The sequence below is a fragment of the Acomys russatus genome, chromosome 18 (genome assembly GCF_903995435.1).
Source record: "Acomys russatus chromosome 18, mAcoRus1.1, whole genome shotgun sequence".
Classification (NCBI taxonomy): Eukaryota; Metazoa; Chordata; class Mammalia; order Rodentia; family Muridae; genus Acomys; species Acomys russatus.
The window spans coordinates 7,671,284-7,687,100 of NC_067154.1; the positions used below are offsets into that span (position 1 = coordinate 7,671,284).

Sequence of the window (15,817 nt, forward strand, 5' to 3'; positions counted from 1 at the left end):
CTAATGACAAGTACTTGTGTTGTGGACGCCCTGTGTTTCCATAGGACTATAAGCAAGATTTTCCTGTTTTACTTAGGTTGTAGAGCAGCTGTTAGAAATTTGCTCTACACATTATTCCCTCTGGCTTTATCAAGGAAGATAGGTCCTTAAAGGGAGAAAGAATCCAACCCAGAAAGCATTTGTTTTGCTTTCTTACTTCAGGTGGCAGGCCGGCTGCATGTGGAGGTGATGCGACTCAGTGGGGCCATTGGAGAGAGGATCGCAGGTGGAGATGATGCTACAGAGGTCAGCTCAGAAAAGGAAGCCCAGGAGAACAGGCTGGTCTGCATGGTAAGCCCTAGACCCATTCTGGAAGGAGCCTAGTGGACCATACACGAGACTGTAGGTATTTACATAATAAGCTCATTTCAACAACTTGCAAAAGTATCTCTTAGTCTTCAGTATCTTAGGGATTGTGTTTGTCATGCTTCCTGGAAAGACTCGCTCAGCACTTACAGTACTCTCTCTGTGGCCTTGGACGAGTCCCTTCTTTTCTCTGGCACTCAGCAAGCAGGATGAGTGAGCCTGCTTATTTGTCCTGCCATATGAGTTTTCTATTAGTGGAGCCTTCGAGTTCTGCTAAGGATGCTGCTTTTCTGTGGTCCTGTCCCTTAGCTGCAGCCATTTTCACTCTGCCCAGCTTCTCTGTGCTTCTCCCTGGTTACCTTTGCATGTGCCATTCCAGCCCAGCCCAGCCCTTCCTGTCTGGTCTTCCTTTGAATGCTGTCCATGGCACACTGCGAGTGTTGATTCGAACAGCTGCATCAGGTACCAGGGTAGAGGTGAAAATGACAGGTTCCTGCTATCCAGGAGCAGAAGCCTCTAGAGTCATCCATTGCTGGGAAGCAGCAGGCTCCAGATATACAGGCACACAGGGCACCTGTGAATTCAGATGGCAGGTTGTCAGGGAGACTGAGGAAGGTTCTTGGAGAATGAGGCTGCAGGGGAGGGTGTCAGCTAACACCAGGTTTACAAGGGCTGTGGTGTTTCTTGGTGAATAGTGTGAAGGGTGTCATATTCCCTCCTCTTCCATTAGGGTGCAGTTCTTGCCTGAGTTTCCAGATGCCCCCTAGTGCACTAGTGCTGCTAGTGGCTCAGAATTTTGGCAGGATTTTGGTGTTTAAAAGCTCTGTGAAGCTGGAGAGGTGGCGCAAGCCTTTAATCCCAGCATTCTGGAAACAGAGGCAGGCAGATCTTTGTGAGTTTGAGGCCAGCCTAGTCTACAAAGTGAGTCTAGGACAGCCAAGGCTACACAGAGAAACGAACCCTGTCTCGAGACAAACAAAACAAAACAAAACGTGTGAAGAAGCCTGGGTCAGTTTTTGGTTCTTAAGTCATCCTAGGGCAGGCTTCTTCTTGGTAAATACTTCTAGATTGGGGTTGTTGAAAAGAGCCATAGATAGGGGGAAGCTAGTGCTGTAGGGAGCTGGGCTGCTTTCTGCAACAGTGCAGGGTGAGGAGGCCTGAAGTGCTCTAAGACATGAGCTGCTGTTGTTGGAGGGGCAGTTCGCTAACAGTCTCATTCTTACTCATTTGTACTTGGCTTCAGAACCTCTTCCTCCAGGTGATGTGTTTGGTTCCCAGAGATGGAGATGCAGGCTTTCTGGCTCCACATGGCCCATTTCCGAGGTGGCAGACAGTGATTCCATCTTCGGGAGGTCACTTTTCATAGTGTAAAATAATGAGAATGATGCCTGACAGTGGTGGCCCATGCCCTTCATTTAATCCCAGCACTCGAGAGGCAAATATCTTTGTTCAAGGCCAGCCTGGTCTACAGAATGAGTTCCAGGGCAGTCAGGGCTGTATCTGAGATAACATAGCTTTGGGAGCGATCTTTGTTGTTGTCTGTCACCCAGGCTTCTTTTACCTCTAGAACTGTATTTTTTCTCACTTTTCCGTTTTCTTGTTGTAACACTTATGTTGTTGTCCTATTGATCTGTTGATTGTCATTGCATGGCATGCTCAGAGGTGTTAGACGCAGGTTGGTAGCAAGGCATAATGCACCCTATAATAGGAAAGCAAGGCTGTGTTATAGGTGTTGGTGTGTTTTTCTGTGAAAATTACTCGTTTTTAAAGTCATCTTCATGTCATAATGACTCAGACTTAGCATGTGTCTTTTAATCCTGGGTATTCATTACTTGTATCAAAGCTCCAATGTTTCCATATTTGAGTGATAGCAGCTCCTTCAATTGGCTCTCGAGTCATGTAGACATGAGCCTGACCCTCACTGACTGATAGCTTTTGGATACGGCAGACATTTTGTCTTATTCTGCATACATTTCCTTTTTCAGACCCAGGCCCCACCGTTTGTTAAGAAGCAGTGTTCATTTGAGTGGGACATACCTCTTAGAGATCAAGCCCTAGCTGTGGGGGCCACTGTGTAAAAAGACAAGGGCAGATAAGACACGGCAGTGAATTATGGTCCTTTGGACAGTCAAACCTGGGAACAGTTTTGGCACCGTGAGCATGGGAAATAAGTGGCTGTACAGACAGACATCTGCATTCATTTTTCCATAATGAAAAAGTATGCCCATATTTCTGTCTTCAGAAACATTACATTGAAAGCTCCAGATCTTGTCGCTGTCTGCCAGTACACTTTGCTTCTTTCATATCGAGCTGCAAGTTGAGTGCTATCCTGACACCTTGTGGTGATTTCAATTTTTGTAGTAAAAATTTAAACAACAAAAATTTCCAGCAGCCTATGTGCTTGGTATGTTTTCCTCATTTTTGGCAGTCTCAGCCCCCAGGAGCTGCTGAGAGGGCAGGTCAGCTTATCTGACCTTGCCTCTTGTTTATTTCAGCCATAGGTGCATTTCTGAAGGAATGAGATGGCTTTCAGATCACAAATCAGTATGTGTGCTACTCTGCCTAGCAGTGTTTGGCCTTGCTGTCACTCATCTCAGTTCTTTCATTATTGAGGCCTCACCTCTATAAGGCTGGACATAAATCTTCCCCTCTCCGCCTGGAGAAAGCTAAGCTTAAGACTTTAGTTTACACCAGCACACAAGCCAGTAAGTAGCAAGGATACTTTTAAATCTGTGCAATGCCAAGACCTTATAATCATCTGTGACACCCCCCCCCCCACAGCACATTGCTTCATTTAAGGTATATAATAAATATTTTAAATATGTAGAGAAAAAAGTCTGAAAAATTTTCCTGGACAGTGTATCCTAGAATACTGATCATCAGTTTGATGTAGAGAGAGAAAATGCATTAGGCTTTCAGAGCCTGTCAGAGACTTGATGCCTGGGTGCCTCAGGTTTGTTGACATAACAAGAAGAAATGCTATAAAATGAAGTCGATGCTTCTTGCTGACCTGTTTTGTGCCTGTTATACAGGAAATCTGCTTTGCATTATTTTGTGTTCTCAGATCCCTACATGCCACAGTCATAGTTGAGGTTGTGTAACCACGAGAACTTACACCATCTAGTTCAATTCATTCTTAATAAATTTGTTCAATAGATACGAAGTGACTCAGACAACTTTAAAAAAGAGAGCAGCTGGAGAGTTTAATTTATGTGTATATGAATGGAGCTGGAGAAATGGCCAAGAGTGGTTAAAGAGTACTTGCTTCTCTAAAGAAACTACATAACAAGGAGGACTCTAGAAAGAATGCTTAGCTCTCCTTCAGAAGGACAAATAGAATAGAACCAGAAGCAGCTGAAGAGAAGGAACAGGAAGGGAGCCTACCATAGAGGTCCTCTGACAGACTCCACCCAGGAGGAAATCCAAGCAGATGTTGTGACACACAGGCAAACTCAGGGTGAGCGCAGGAGTCTGTGGAAGAGTTGGGGAGTAGAGGGGCCTGGATGGTCAGGAGCTCCACAAGGAGAACAATGGAGCCAACAAATCTGGGTGGAAGAGCCGGGTGCTGCAGACCTAGACCTTCTGTTTAGATGTAGTAGACAGGCAGCACAGTCTCCTTGTGGGTCCCACAATATGGGGAGTAGAGACTACTTCTGACATGGACTCTGGCCCCAATATGTTGATCACTTCCCCCTGTCAGGGCAGCCGTGCCAGGCCACAGAGGAACAGGATGCAGGCAGTCTAGATGAGTCTTGATGGTCTGAGGTCAGATGTTAGCAGAGGAGGTCTCTACTTTCTCAGGACTAGGGAAGGGAGGGAGAGGGTATGAGGGAGGGCGGGCGGGGGATCGGGAGGCAATGAGGAAGAGGGCTACAATCAAGATGTAAAGTGAACAAATTAAAAAAAAAAAGTGCTTGCTGCTCTTGTAAAAGGCCAGACGTCAGTTCCTAGCACCCATATCAGGCAGCTCATGACTTCCTGTAACTCCAGCAGGGGATCAGATACTTTCTTTGGATTCCACGAGAGCCTGCACTCACATGCATATACCTACATACAATAATACACACATCCTTGTAGTTATTTTTAAATTATTTAAAAATTAAGTTATTTTTAAAAGGACTCTGTTACAGGCATTTTTTTTTTTTTTTTTCTGGGTCATTGAGCATGTGCTTTCTGGCCATACTTGATAATCATGAACTCCAGGGTTCCTTTGAGTGTTTGCCATCACTCTCCAGGGGGAGGGCATGGGGTAAATATCAGTGCAGAAAACAGCAACTCTGTGGTCTTCACCTCCTCTGTTCTTCCCTCCACATGCTGAGTGAGATTCCAGGTAGGGGTAAAATAAAAATAAGGTGATATGATTGTAGCATGGAACATTTCTATTTCAGAACTGAGCTCCTCCTTATACTTGAAATGACTGGATGAATGCCTGCCCTTTGCTGCTTATTGACTCAGACACAATTTTGTGCTTTGCTCATTGTGCTAAGTGGCTTTGTGCTTTCTTTATGAAATGCTAAGTGATATAGATTTCCAGAACCTTCTTCAGTGATGATGATGGTATCCTACATTCTGACATACAATGTTCTTGTCAGCTGAGTGCTGCCCAGAATCTACTGTGGTATCTTGTTGTTGTCACCTCATGTCAGGCCTGTGTGCTAGTCCTGGGACCACAGTGAATGAGATACCGTGAAGTAGATGAACGGTTGGTGACAGAGTCAGGGCAGGACCCCTCCCCTCAAGTCTCTGAAGTAAGCATTCCTTAGATCCTGCCGGTTGAGATACAAATGGAGCCTGCTTTCCCTTCAGGTTAAAATACTCCAAGCCACAGGATTGCCGCAACATCTGTGCCACTTTGTCTTCTGCAAATATGACTTCTGGGATCAGCAGGAGCCAGTGACTGTTGCCCCCGAAGTCGATACCTCTTCATCTCCCACCAGCAAGGAGCCGCAGTGTATGGTTGTGTTCGATCATTGCAGCGTGAGTTCTTCCCACTCTACCTCAGTGTTTTAATTAAGTCACTCACATAAACACCGCTAAAGAGTGGGTGCTGTGTTCTGGATGATTGCGCCAGTCTTCATCTTGGAGTGTTCTCTAGTCCTGCGCCAAGGCGTTAGTTCATTCAGCATGCCCACCATCAAGGATTCCCTTCTGTTCAAAGAAGAGCGGGCTCGTGTGGATGTGCATGTGCGCACTCTTCTCCAGATGGAGTCTGTGCTTTATAATAAGATCAAGAAACTAGTGTTTTAGTGAAGATGATGGTGTGTACAGGAGTGCAGGTGCCCACAGAGCCCAGAGCTACTAAGCCCCTGGATCTGGACCTATAGGCAGTTGTGAGTCACTGGATGTGGGTCCTCTGGAAGAGCAGTAATCAGTCTTAAGTATGGAGCCATCTCTCCAGTTCCCTTCACAGCGATACTGTATTTGAAAACAAAGTGTTAGTCTGTGTGTGCATCGCTGTTGGTGTTAAGTGACTCTCTGTCCTATGAAGGGAAGCATGCCACTGTCTCTATCTCTTTCCTAATAGCATTAGGATATGATGCCTTGTTAAGGTTGCGAGACCAAGCCAGTGCATGCTGCTCTGCAATGACCTGTTGTGTTTCAGGAGTTTAATGTTAACATCACAGAAGACTTCATCGAGTATCTCTCAGAAGGGGCCCTGGCCATTGAGGTATATGGACATAAAATGAATGATCCTCGGAAAAATCCAGCCCTGTGGGATTTGGGAATCATCCAAGCAAAAACAAGGAGTCTTCGGGACAGGTGACTTTGATATCCATTGGATTCCCATTTCTAGTTTTAGAAAATTGCTGGAGATGACTGTCATTTGTTTTTTTAAAATTATTTTTCTTTCCCTTGTATATGTATGGTATATACATGTGTGTATACATATTTGTATGAGTTGAGGTGCGGGTGTGTGCTAGTGCCTGTGGGTATTGACTTGTGAAGTTTTCCTTAATCATTCTTCACCTTATTCATTGAGGCCCAAGGCCCCTCATTCAAACTCAGAGCTCAGCAACAGGGCTAGTCTGGCTAGCCAGCTTGCTCCAGGGACCCTGTGTCTGCCTGCTCAGAGCTGGGATGATAGGCAGACATTGACCACCCATCATTGTGCATGTTCTGGAGCTTGAGACTCTAGTGGGCACTTCAACAAGGAGCCATCTCCATTGTTTCATGAATTCATGGCCGCCTTTTCCCAAGCATCACCACTCCAGAGCTTTCGTCTCTCAGTACAATTTCCCTAACACAGGGAGCGTTAGAGAACGATGGGAAGAAGCACATGGTGTTTGAGACACAACAGTGAAATAAAGTTCAGGGGAAAGGTCACTTACCACAGTGAGTTTGTCTGATTAGCCAGCCATGGAGACGGACAGCAGTCTGCTGCAGCATTCATGTTGTCTCTGTCTTTAGGTCCCAGGTGTTTGGGGTTGGTCACTGTTTGATTTAGTACTTCTGGGATTTGAACCCCAGGCCCCTCATATGGTAGGCAAGTGCTGTGCAGTTTTGCACCCCCCAGCCCTTTCTAATTTTAACATGGGAGGAGGTAGCTCATTTGATGGCATAAAAGAGTTAAAAGGGAATGACTGGAAAAGGGGATGTTTTAAAACTCTGTCTAATTATAGACTAGAACCAGATTTTTTCTTTCTTTTAGCCTAAATTAGATTTTCTCTCACCTAAATTAGAAGGTGAGATTTTTTTTTCTTAATTTTCTTACTGGCCTTAGAGTACATCCTTGTCAAATCACAGATGACACCTTCCTTTGAGAAGTGCATTTGTACTTGGCTTATGAATACTGGCTAAGATATTTCAATCATTGGATAACCATTTTTAAGTGTATTTGTTACAATCTTTTTCTCTCTTTTTCTGAGAATGCTCTCTCAGTATGCTGTGGGGTGTGTGTGTGTCTGTGTGTGTGTGCGTGCGCGTGCGTGTGCATGTTCACATGTGTTTGGACACATATGTGCATGGATGTAGAACTCAGAGGTTGATGTCACATGTCTTTCTCAGTTGCTTTCCAATTTATATATCAAGGTAGGGTCTCCCTCTTGAGCCCAGAGCTCCTCAGTTCAGCCGCTCTAAATGTCCAGCTTGCCCTGGGGACCCCTCTGTTTCTGTCTTCTGTTTACTGGGATTACTGGTGGGATAGCCATTTTACCCACTGTTTTTGTGGGGTTTAACTCTGAGCCACTGTTCAAGCCCCACACTGCAATTTTCTAAACAATATAAGAGGGCCAGTGGCTAGAGGTGTAGCTCAGTGGTAGGGCATTTGCTTAGCACTGAGGGCCACCTGAATTCCTCAAAACAGCAGTGGAAAACTGGTCTTGGGAGTTTGGCTTGCTGTTCATGGCATTTGCCTTTATGTGCTGATCTAAGGATCATTTCACTGGGCTCCTCTGTTCAAGGTATTCTCTCTGTTAAGTCAGTGTACGATCCTAAGCTATCTCTATTGAAGGAGAGGGCATGGTTTAGGGCTGGGGAGGCAGCTCAGTCGGTAGGGTGCTTACCTAGCATGCATGAAGCACTGCATACACTGTGTATGTTGGCACATACCTGTAATCTCTGTAGAAGGAAGCAGGGATATTTTTTGTTTGTTTGTTTTTTGTTTTTTTTCCCTGAGACAGGGTCTCTGTCTAGCTTTGACTGTCCTGGACTCGCTTTGTAGACCAGGCTGGACTTGAACTCACAGCAATCCACCAGTGCTGGGATTAAAGGCGTGCGCCACCACCGCCTGGTGGAAGCAGGACTGTTGAAAGCTAAAGGTTACCTTTAACTTGATAGCAGTGCGAGCATAACCTGGAATACATGAAACCTTGCCTACAAAGAGGCATCATTTCCCAAGACCTGCTTGTATTTTTTAGGTGGAGTGAAGTCACCAGAAAGTTAGAATTCTGGGTTCAGATCTTGGAACAGAATGAGAACGGTGAATATTGCCCCGTAGAAGTGATTGCTGCAAAAGATGTTCCAACAGGAGGGGTTTTCCAGCTCCGGCAGGTACCAAGACTGTGACGCCATAATAAGTTCCTTGTCACCAGAAGGCTTACACTGGATTCTTTCGAAAAAGGTCTTGATGATGATGATGATAGTGGTGATGATGATGGTGAAATAATATACAATGGTCAAGCCCATTTCTTTGAAAAATTTAAATTTATTGACATTTATTTATTTACTTATTGGGTGTGCCACTGTGCACATGTGGAAGTCAGAAACAACTTATGAGTCTTTGTTTTCTTCTTTTTCCATATAGTCGTAGAGTTTGAACTCAGGTTGTTAGGCATGGCCGCAAGCTGTTTTACTTACTTAGCCATCTTACTTGCCCCTTTTCAGTTTTTAATTTTGTTTGCAAATCCCCCTGCTTTTTTTTTTTTTCAGACCTCTTTCCTTAGCCATTTCTCACACACACACTTTTTAAAATTTTTGTTTTAAACCCCCTTTTTTTCTCATTCATTTCTTCATTTATATATATTTGAGACAGGGTTTCTCTGTGTAGCCCTGGCTGCCCTAGAACTTTTTAGACCAGGCTGGCCTTGGACTCACAGAGATCTGCCAGCCTCTTCCTCCGGAGTGCTGGGATTAAAGGCGTGTGGCACCACACCTGGCTTCAAGCTCATTTCTTTTCTTTTTTTTTTTTTACACCTCCCCTCCCTCCAAGTCCATTTCTAATATATTAAAATTGTCTCTTATGTACATTTTCTTCTCTTGCCAAGAGTCTTGCTACGCATAGTATTTTAAAAGTAGTTTGTATAACAGTTAAAAAATAAGCTTTTTTGAAAAACATTTTATCATTTTGTATGTTTATTTATTTGTATGTATATGTGTGAGTTTGCATGCCACAGGACACAGTGGAGGTCAGAGGACAATTTACAGAAGTAGGTTCTCTCTATTGTTCAAGTCCTGGAAATTGAATTTAGGCCATCAGGCTTGAAGCAGGCACCTTTACTGGCTGAGCCTTCTTGCTGGGTTGGAAAGGAGAAGTTTTCAAGGAAATGTTAGAATTGAAGAGTGGGCCATAAAGCAGATATACCAAGCAGCATTCGTACACTCGTGAATATGAGGAAAGCAGTTCAGAGTGGCAGAAAGGACTGCATGTGCAAGGGCTGACTGCTGGGTCCGAGCTGTGTAATTATGAGCCTCTTTCCTTTACCTGGAACGTGAAGAGGAGGTTAGCACCAATGTCTTTGGGTGAGAATTAGAGGGTGATATATAAAGCCCTGTGTTCAACATATGACAGGTGTTAAGTGTGTATGGTTGAGTCCGTGTAGCAGCCTGTGGAGCCCTCACCACTCATCCAGATGGCAATCTTTCAGTCTATGCTGCTGACTGACAGTGACAGGGAGGGCCTCCGTTTGTAATTAATCTCTTTGATTAGCAAAAAGTAACAGTCTTCATTGTGATGGTTTCCTGCATATGCCCACATACTTTGTGCTTATTCACCCTTCTCATCCCCCACTTGCTGGTCCCTCCTCTTCCTCACATGTTCTCTCTTCTAGCTTTCATGTCATGTTTTTCAGAGTAGAAAAAAATCTCAGTACAGTTGGTAGAAATAATTTGGAAATACTCTTTTTACTATACTTTCTATCATTCTAAAGTCTAGTACACTAGGGTTCCATACTTTAAAGTATAACATGAGGGCCTGGGGAGTGGCTCAGTGAATAAGAATGCTTTCTGTTTTGCCAGCTCTCTAGTTTGGATCCTAGCACCCATGTTGCATGGCTAGCAGCTTTAGTTTAGGTCTCCTGAGGTAGCTCCAGAACTCTGTATAGCCTACCTGGTCTGGAATTCTATATAACGCAGGATAGACTGTATTGCTCTACGCAGATCAAGGTAGTCTCAAACTCAACAGAGCTTTCCCTGCCCGTCTCCTGAGTGCTAAAGTCACAGTGTGAACCAACACAACTGGCTCAGTTGAACATTTTAAAATGTTAATTTAATTTTTAAAAGATTTATTTGTTTATTTATGTATACAGTGCTCTGTCTGCATGTACACCTGCAGGCCAGAAGAGGGCATCAGATCACATTATAGATGGTTGTGAGCCACCATATGGTTGCTGGGAATTGAACTCAGGACCTTTGGGAAGAGCAGTCAGTGCTCTTAACCTCTGAGCCATCTCTCCAGTCCTCAGTTGAACATTTTTTTTTTTTTTTTTTTTACTAGATACTGTTTGCACTTCCTTTGCTTGCAAGTTCTCATTTATGTGGGTGTTCTGTTGCATGCCTGCCAGGAGAACTGCCTTGAGTTCAAGATCAGGCCAGGTCTATAGTGAGACTGTACCAGCTAGAGCTACACAGCAAGCCTTTATCTTAAACAAAACACAAAAGCACAGAAGTTTTCTTTTAGTTTCTTATTTAGGAATTATAATAATATATGTTAATCATGGTTTTTAGAAAAATCTGCTTGAAGGAAAAAACATTTTCCTGACTAGATTTGAATTTCTGCTTTAGTATATAATAGTTAAGAGATTAATCTCTCTAAAGCCAATTGCATTTCTCTATATCAGCCTGTAGGGGTCTCTCTAAACCAGAGTTTGAAACTCAAGAAAATGACTTTGTGTGTGTATGTGTGTTCCCAAATCTGTGTGCTGCAGGGGCAGTCCCGGCGAGTTCAAGTTGAAGTGAAGTCTGTGCAAGAGTCAGGGACATTACCACTGATGGAAGAGTGCATATTGTCAGTTGGCATTGGGTGTGTGAAAGTTAGACCGCTCAGGTCCCCTAAGAGCCACGAGATCGTCCACGTAAGTTTCTGTGCCTGCTCTGTGCTTTTGAAAGGCAGCAGTGGACCAGCATCTCTTGAGATTGCTGTCCCAGTCCCTTTCTCTTCCATCAATGTCTCCTTCAGTGCACTGTCTTGGCTAGAGGCTCTTGCACTAGGCTGTTATTATGTGTTGTTTTGGTGCGTGGTGAACTGAGAGTTAAAACCTCTCAGCCTGGCAAACCACCAAGCCTAATAGTGATTAACTTCCTCCCAAGGCCCACCCCTCTCTAGAACCCCCCACTGGCTGGTAAAGACTCTTTGCCAGCAGGTGTTTGATTTCTCTGGAGTGGGGGTGTTGTAAGCTCAGCGGGGAGACCATTGTACTGACTCAGAAAAGGTCAGGGAAGCCTCTTCATTTTCCCCTAGAAGCTCCCAGTCTTACCAGCTTCCTGACACTGGAGGGCTGGAGTGAGGCTGGGTGGGCGGCCATGGTGTAATGTACCAATTAAATAAGAAGATAAGAATTGGGAGAAGATTGTGGTCGTGGATGGAGGCTTGATTTGTGGGTAAATGATTGTTTTGGTTGTACATAATATGCTGTTTTCTTTTAGGAGGAAGAAGAGGACATGGACAGCTACCAGGTAATTGAGCACCTGTTGGCCTCATCAAATCAGCTTGATTCAAGTACTTAATTACACAGGCCAGGATCTTTCTGCACTGCTACTTGATAATTAAACAATTCTGCCTTTCCCAAAAGTCAAACAAAGTAGAGAAAGCTGGGTAGAGTGTGTGTGTGTGTGCGCGCGCGTGTGGGCTAGGAATAGGAAGCCCCTGTGACAGAGCCCTTTTCTAGTTAGAGACTCTGCATTGGGCAGCCATGTGCCTTGCCTGGGTTCCCCTTGAACTGAATCACCTATGGAGGGGTGGGTATCAGGGTGTGCCTATTTCCTTGCCTTACATGTGTGAGGCTAGGTCACTCTGAATGCCCATTTCCTTGAGTTGTTCATTAGTTTTGGGAGGCTTTGTTCTTATCTCCTGCACCCCTGCCCCCCCCCCCCCGCCCCAATATTTTCTTTTCCTAATGTGCCAGACTTTGTTTATGTCTGTGAAGTTGCATCTTGATAGTCATCATTTAGGACTGCCCGGGCTCTTTGGAGCCTGATTATGTCATCCACTGTAGTCACTCTCCTGGCTTTGCATCATCCTAATTTGATAGAAACGTCTGCCTTCCTATAAGTCACTGATTAAAAAAAACAAAAACAAAAACCCTCACCATATCAGCTGGGGTTGAACTCAAGAGTATGGTGCTATCATGGAGTCTTCTCTGAAACAGACACATCCCATTCATCACTGCTCTCTGGATGTGGTATTTGAGTCCTCTGTGGTGCCACTTAGAGTAGATGCACAGCACGATTCTCCATCTTGTCCACAGGAATGTCACAGGCTATTTGGTTAAGTGCCCTGGTGAAATCCAGACACTCTACATCTGCAGCATTCCTCTGAACCACCAGCTCCTAACCATGTTACTGAAGGAAATGAGGTCAGGTTGGCGTGCTGGCAGGTGTTGACTGGTGGAGTTGAGTCTGTCAGTAACAACCCCTGTCCTCTCGTCCACTGCCAGCTCCCAGACACACAAACTTGGAGAAGCACTTAGTGCTGTTGCCCTCAGTAGTCTACTGCGACAAAGCAGAAAGCTGTGGCTAGAAACTTGAAGGATTCTCTCTGGTAGTTGTGAGGAGTAAACATTGGAGGCTTGTTAAGTGTGGTTTGTGGTCTAGCAAGGCAGCCTCACAGAAGATGCCGTTTCTCAGGGTTGGAGTTAGGCAAGTACAAAGAGAACAAATTCTTCAGCTCCTGTCCACTCTAGAGTACACTAATGCTTCCTGTCCTAGGAGTTCTGATCTGAATTGTAGGTAGACTAACTTGTTGGTGCTACATGTTGGGCTGGCACATAGCTCCATTGGCAGAGTGCTTGCCTAGCATTCACTTTTCATGCCCCACTTATACTGGGCATGGTGACAGAAGCCTATGTCCCAGCACTCTGAGGTGGGAACAACGACTCATGAAGTTTAAAGTCATCTTCAGCTACATAGTGAGTGGCTTCCAGGCCAGTCTGGCTTTTATAAGACTTTGTCTTTAAAAAAAGAAAAGAAAAGGGGGGAAAAAAAAGGCAATTGTTGTATGCTGCTTATGTCTCGGAGTTAAGAGAGTGAGGCTAACCTGGATGTTGCATTGAGTGTGGCTTCCTGTTTTCTTTCAGGATAGGGATTTAGAGAGGCTTCGTAGAAAATGGCTCAATGCATTAACCAAACGTCAAGAATACTTGGATCAACAACTGCAGAAGCTCGACAGTAAACATGGTAGGAAGAACAAGTTTGACATTTCCCTCCCCATGGTAATACAGCCAGCGCACCGATAGCCCTCATGTAACTTAGCTGAGGGCCCCATGAAGATGGTGGTGAGGGTAGATGCCCAAGAAGGCTTGGAGCATAGCCTTTCAAAAGAGCATTCATTTAGTTGTAATGATGTCTTCTTGTAGCTCCTTCTGGGGACAGGACACAGACATATATGTAGGCAAACATCCATACACATTAAAAGTAACTGGGAGAAAAGTGCTGTTGTTTCTTGTTAGAGGTACTGGGAGCTTGGAAGCTAAGCCAGACTCTAAAGCCCTGCACCAGAGGTCTGTGATCTGTAAGAGGCCTCTGCAAGTTCCTGTTGACATAGGGCCATCCTGTTTACTCAAAGACAGTATGGAAACAGGCTGGAGAAGTAGCTTAAGTGGTTAAGAGCACTTAACTGCTCTTGCAGAGGACCTGGGTTCAGTCTCCGCTCACACATGATAGCAGCTCATAACAGTTTCTAACTCATGCCTTGAGGGGGGTTCGGGGGGGGTCACACAGGTGCTCTTTCTGTCTCTCTGCCTCTCCCTCTCTCTTTCCCTCCATCTCCCCCACTCTCCCTTTCCTGCATGCACATAAACTCACACAATCTCTCCACCCCCCCCCAAAATATGTCAAAAATGTGAGAACAGTAAGCAGGATTGCTAGACCTAACCCTAATTCTTCTAGACAAAACTGAGGATGATGCTGACAGAGAGGCACAGCTCTTGGAGATGCGGCTGACACTCACAGAGGAAAGAAATGCGGTGATGGTGCCTTCTGCTGGCAGTGGCATTCCGGGGGCACCAGCAGAATGGTAAGGTCCTACAGTGTGTCTTTTGAAACCCCCAGGGGTAACCAGGGGTTTCCCCACCTTCCCATAAGTGTTTTGCAGTGCTGTAGTTAATGAATGGACTGTTCATTGTGAGAACAGCCCTTTTTGTATTGAAAGACTGTTGAATTATTTTCATGAGTTGGATATGACTGTGGCCTGAAACTGTTTTATTAAATAATATTGTTATTGGCCAAGGTAATTAGGATTTCTGAGAACTTAAATCAATATTTAGTACCACTGCACTTAGCGTTAAAAAATAGTTAATATGTTAATTGCTTGGATCATTCATTTCCTTAAAAGAATGTTAGGTCATAGAAAACTGCATCTCAACCAGTTTTTGGTTTTGGTGCTTAAGCTGTGCTGTCAGCAAATGTTCTCTGATACTTGACAGAAATTAAAAATAGTAAGGTAATCCGCAAGGAGTCCTTAAGTATGTCATTTGACAAGACAGAAAGCTCTAAGCAGGCTGGTGATGAACTGGTGAGTGGGCTCCCATGTCCTACAACAGGAGGGCTTCTGCAGTCAATCAGGAGCCTCATCACAGCATCTTAGAGCCAGATCAGTGCCCAGGCCACTGTCAACCGAGTGCATGTGTGTTACTGAGAGCCTGCTGCGTGTTGGGTACCGTTTGTAACCTGTGCTTCATGTTTTAGGACCCCGGTGCCTGGAATGGAGACCCACATTCCTGTTATATTTCTTGACTTAAATGGTAAAGTAAGAGGTGTTTCCAGAGGCCTAACTTGATGAGGCGGGGTAACTCTTTAAAGAACTAGTCACTTCTGTTGTGGGGTTGCAGTCACGCTGAAGTTAGGATCAATGCTCTGTGTGCTGTATTCTGATGCTGGACAAGGACTATCAATCTCCAGATCACTCTTGCTGTGGTGCACACTCCTCCCACCCCCCCACCCCCCCTTTCTCTCAATCCTAGTACTGGGGATTGAACCTAGGGCCTCACACACGCTGGACACATCCCAGCACAGCAGCCATCACAGTGACAGTCACATTTCCATGTTGCAGCCCTGCTTCTGTGAGAGTGCTTTGCTTCCCTAGCAAAATATGTTCAACTTCAGTGCTCAGAAGAAAACTTCTATCTGGAAAGGACCAGTAACTAGCGATACTATGTATTATTAGCTTTTCTGTGAGTTCCTGTGAACTTAACCCTGCTTGCTTGCTTTCCTTTTTACATAACTGTTGTTTTTCTCCAACCCCCCCCCCCCCCCCCCCCCCGCATGCTCATTCTGCGGTCTCTGTCTATAGGAGGGAAAGTAGAAAATGCAAAGGTAGGTTAGGGAGCTAAAAATAAGAAGTCAGCAGTTAAGCTCCATGAAACACCTGCAGAAGTGTGTATTAGCACGAACATCCCTAAATAGAAAAGCATGGGCGTCCTCAGTGGTTCCCCTCACTGAGTGGAAGTGTGCTAGGATGCCTGAGGGGCCCAGCATATGGTACCCCTGAGCTCACACATGTGCACCCACACCATCTGTGGGGTGGGAGTTGTTCCAGAGCTGACACAGGACACTGTCTACCTTGTGCTCTTGAGCCTTTGAGGCTGAGACCCTCTGGCCTGCT

The 15,817-nt window shown here is 45.0% G+C and overlaps 1 protein-coding gene across 1 annotated transcript in view; it reads left to right on the forward strand.

The window, feature by feature from the left end:
• The window catches only part of Kif13b (kinesin family member 13B), a gene marked incomplete at its 3' end in the record, with an annotated part of 89,564 nt that overhangs the window by 42,920 nt on the left and 30,827 nt on the right, over positions 1 to 15,817 (forward strand). Inside the window, exons 18-26 of the mRNA XM_051160586.1 lie at positions 202 to 330; positions 5,152 to 5,322; positions 5,948 to 6,105; positions 8,202 to 8,334; positions 10,926 to 11,072; positions 11,644 to 11,673; positions 13,293 to 13,392; positions 14,104 to 14,230; positions 14,902 to 14,957. Coding sequence (XP_051016543.1) covers positions 202 to 330; positions 5,152 to 5,322; positions 5,948 to 6,105; positions 8,202 to 8,334; positions 10,926 to 11,072; positions 11,644 to 11,673; positions 13,293 to 13,392; positions 14,104 to 14,230; positions 14,902 to 14,957 — 1,051 coding nt within the window. The remainder of the gene's footprint in view (positions 1 to 201; positions 331 to 5,151; positions 5,323 to 5,947; positions 6,106 to 8,201; positions 8,335 to 10,925; positions 11,073 to 11,643; positions 11,674 to 13,292; positions 13,393 to 14,103; positions 14,231 to 14,901; positions 14,958 to 15,817) is intronic.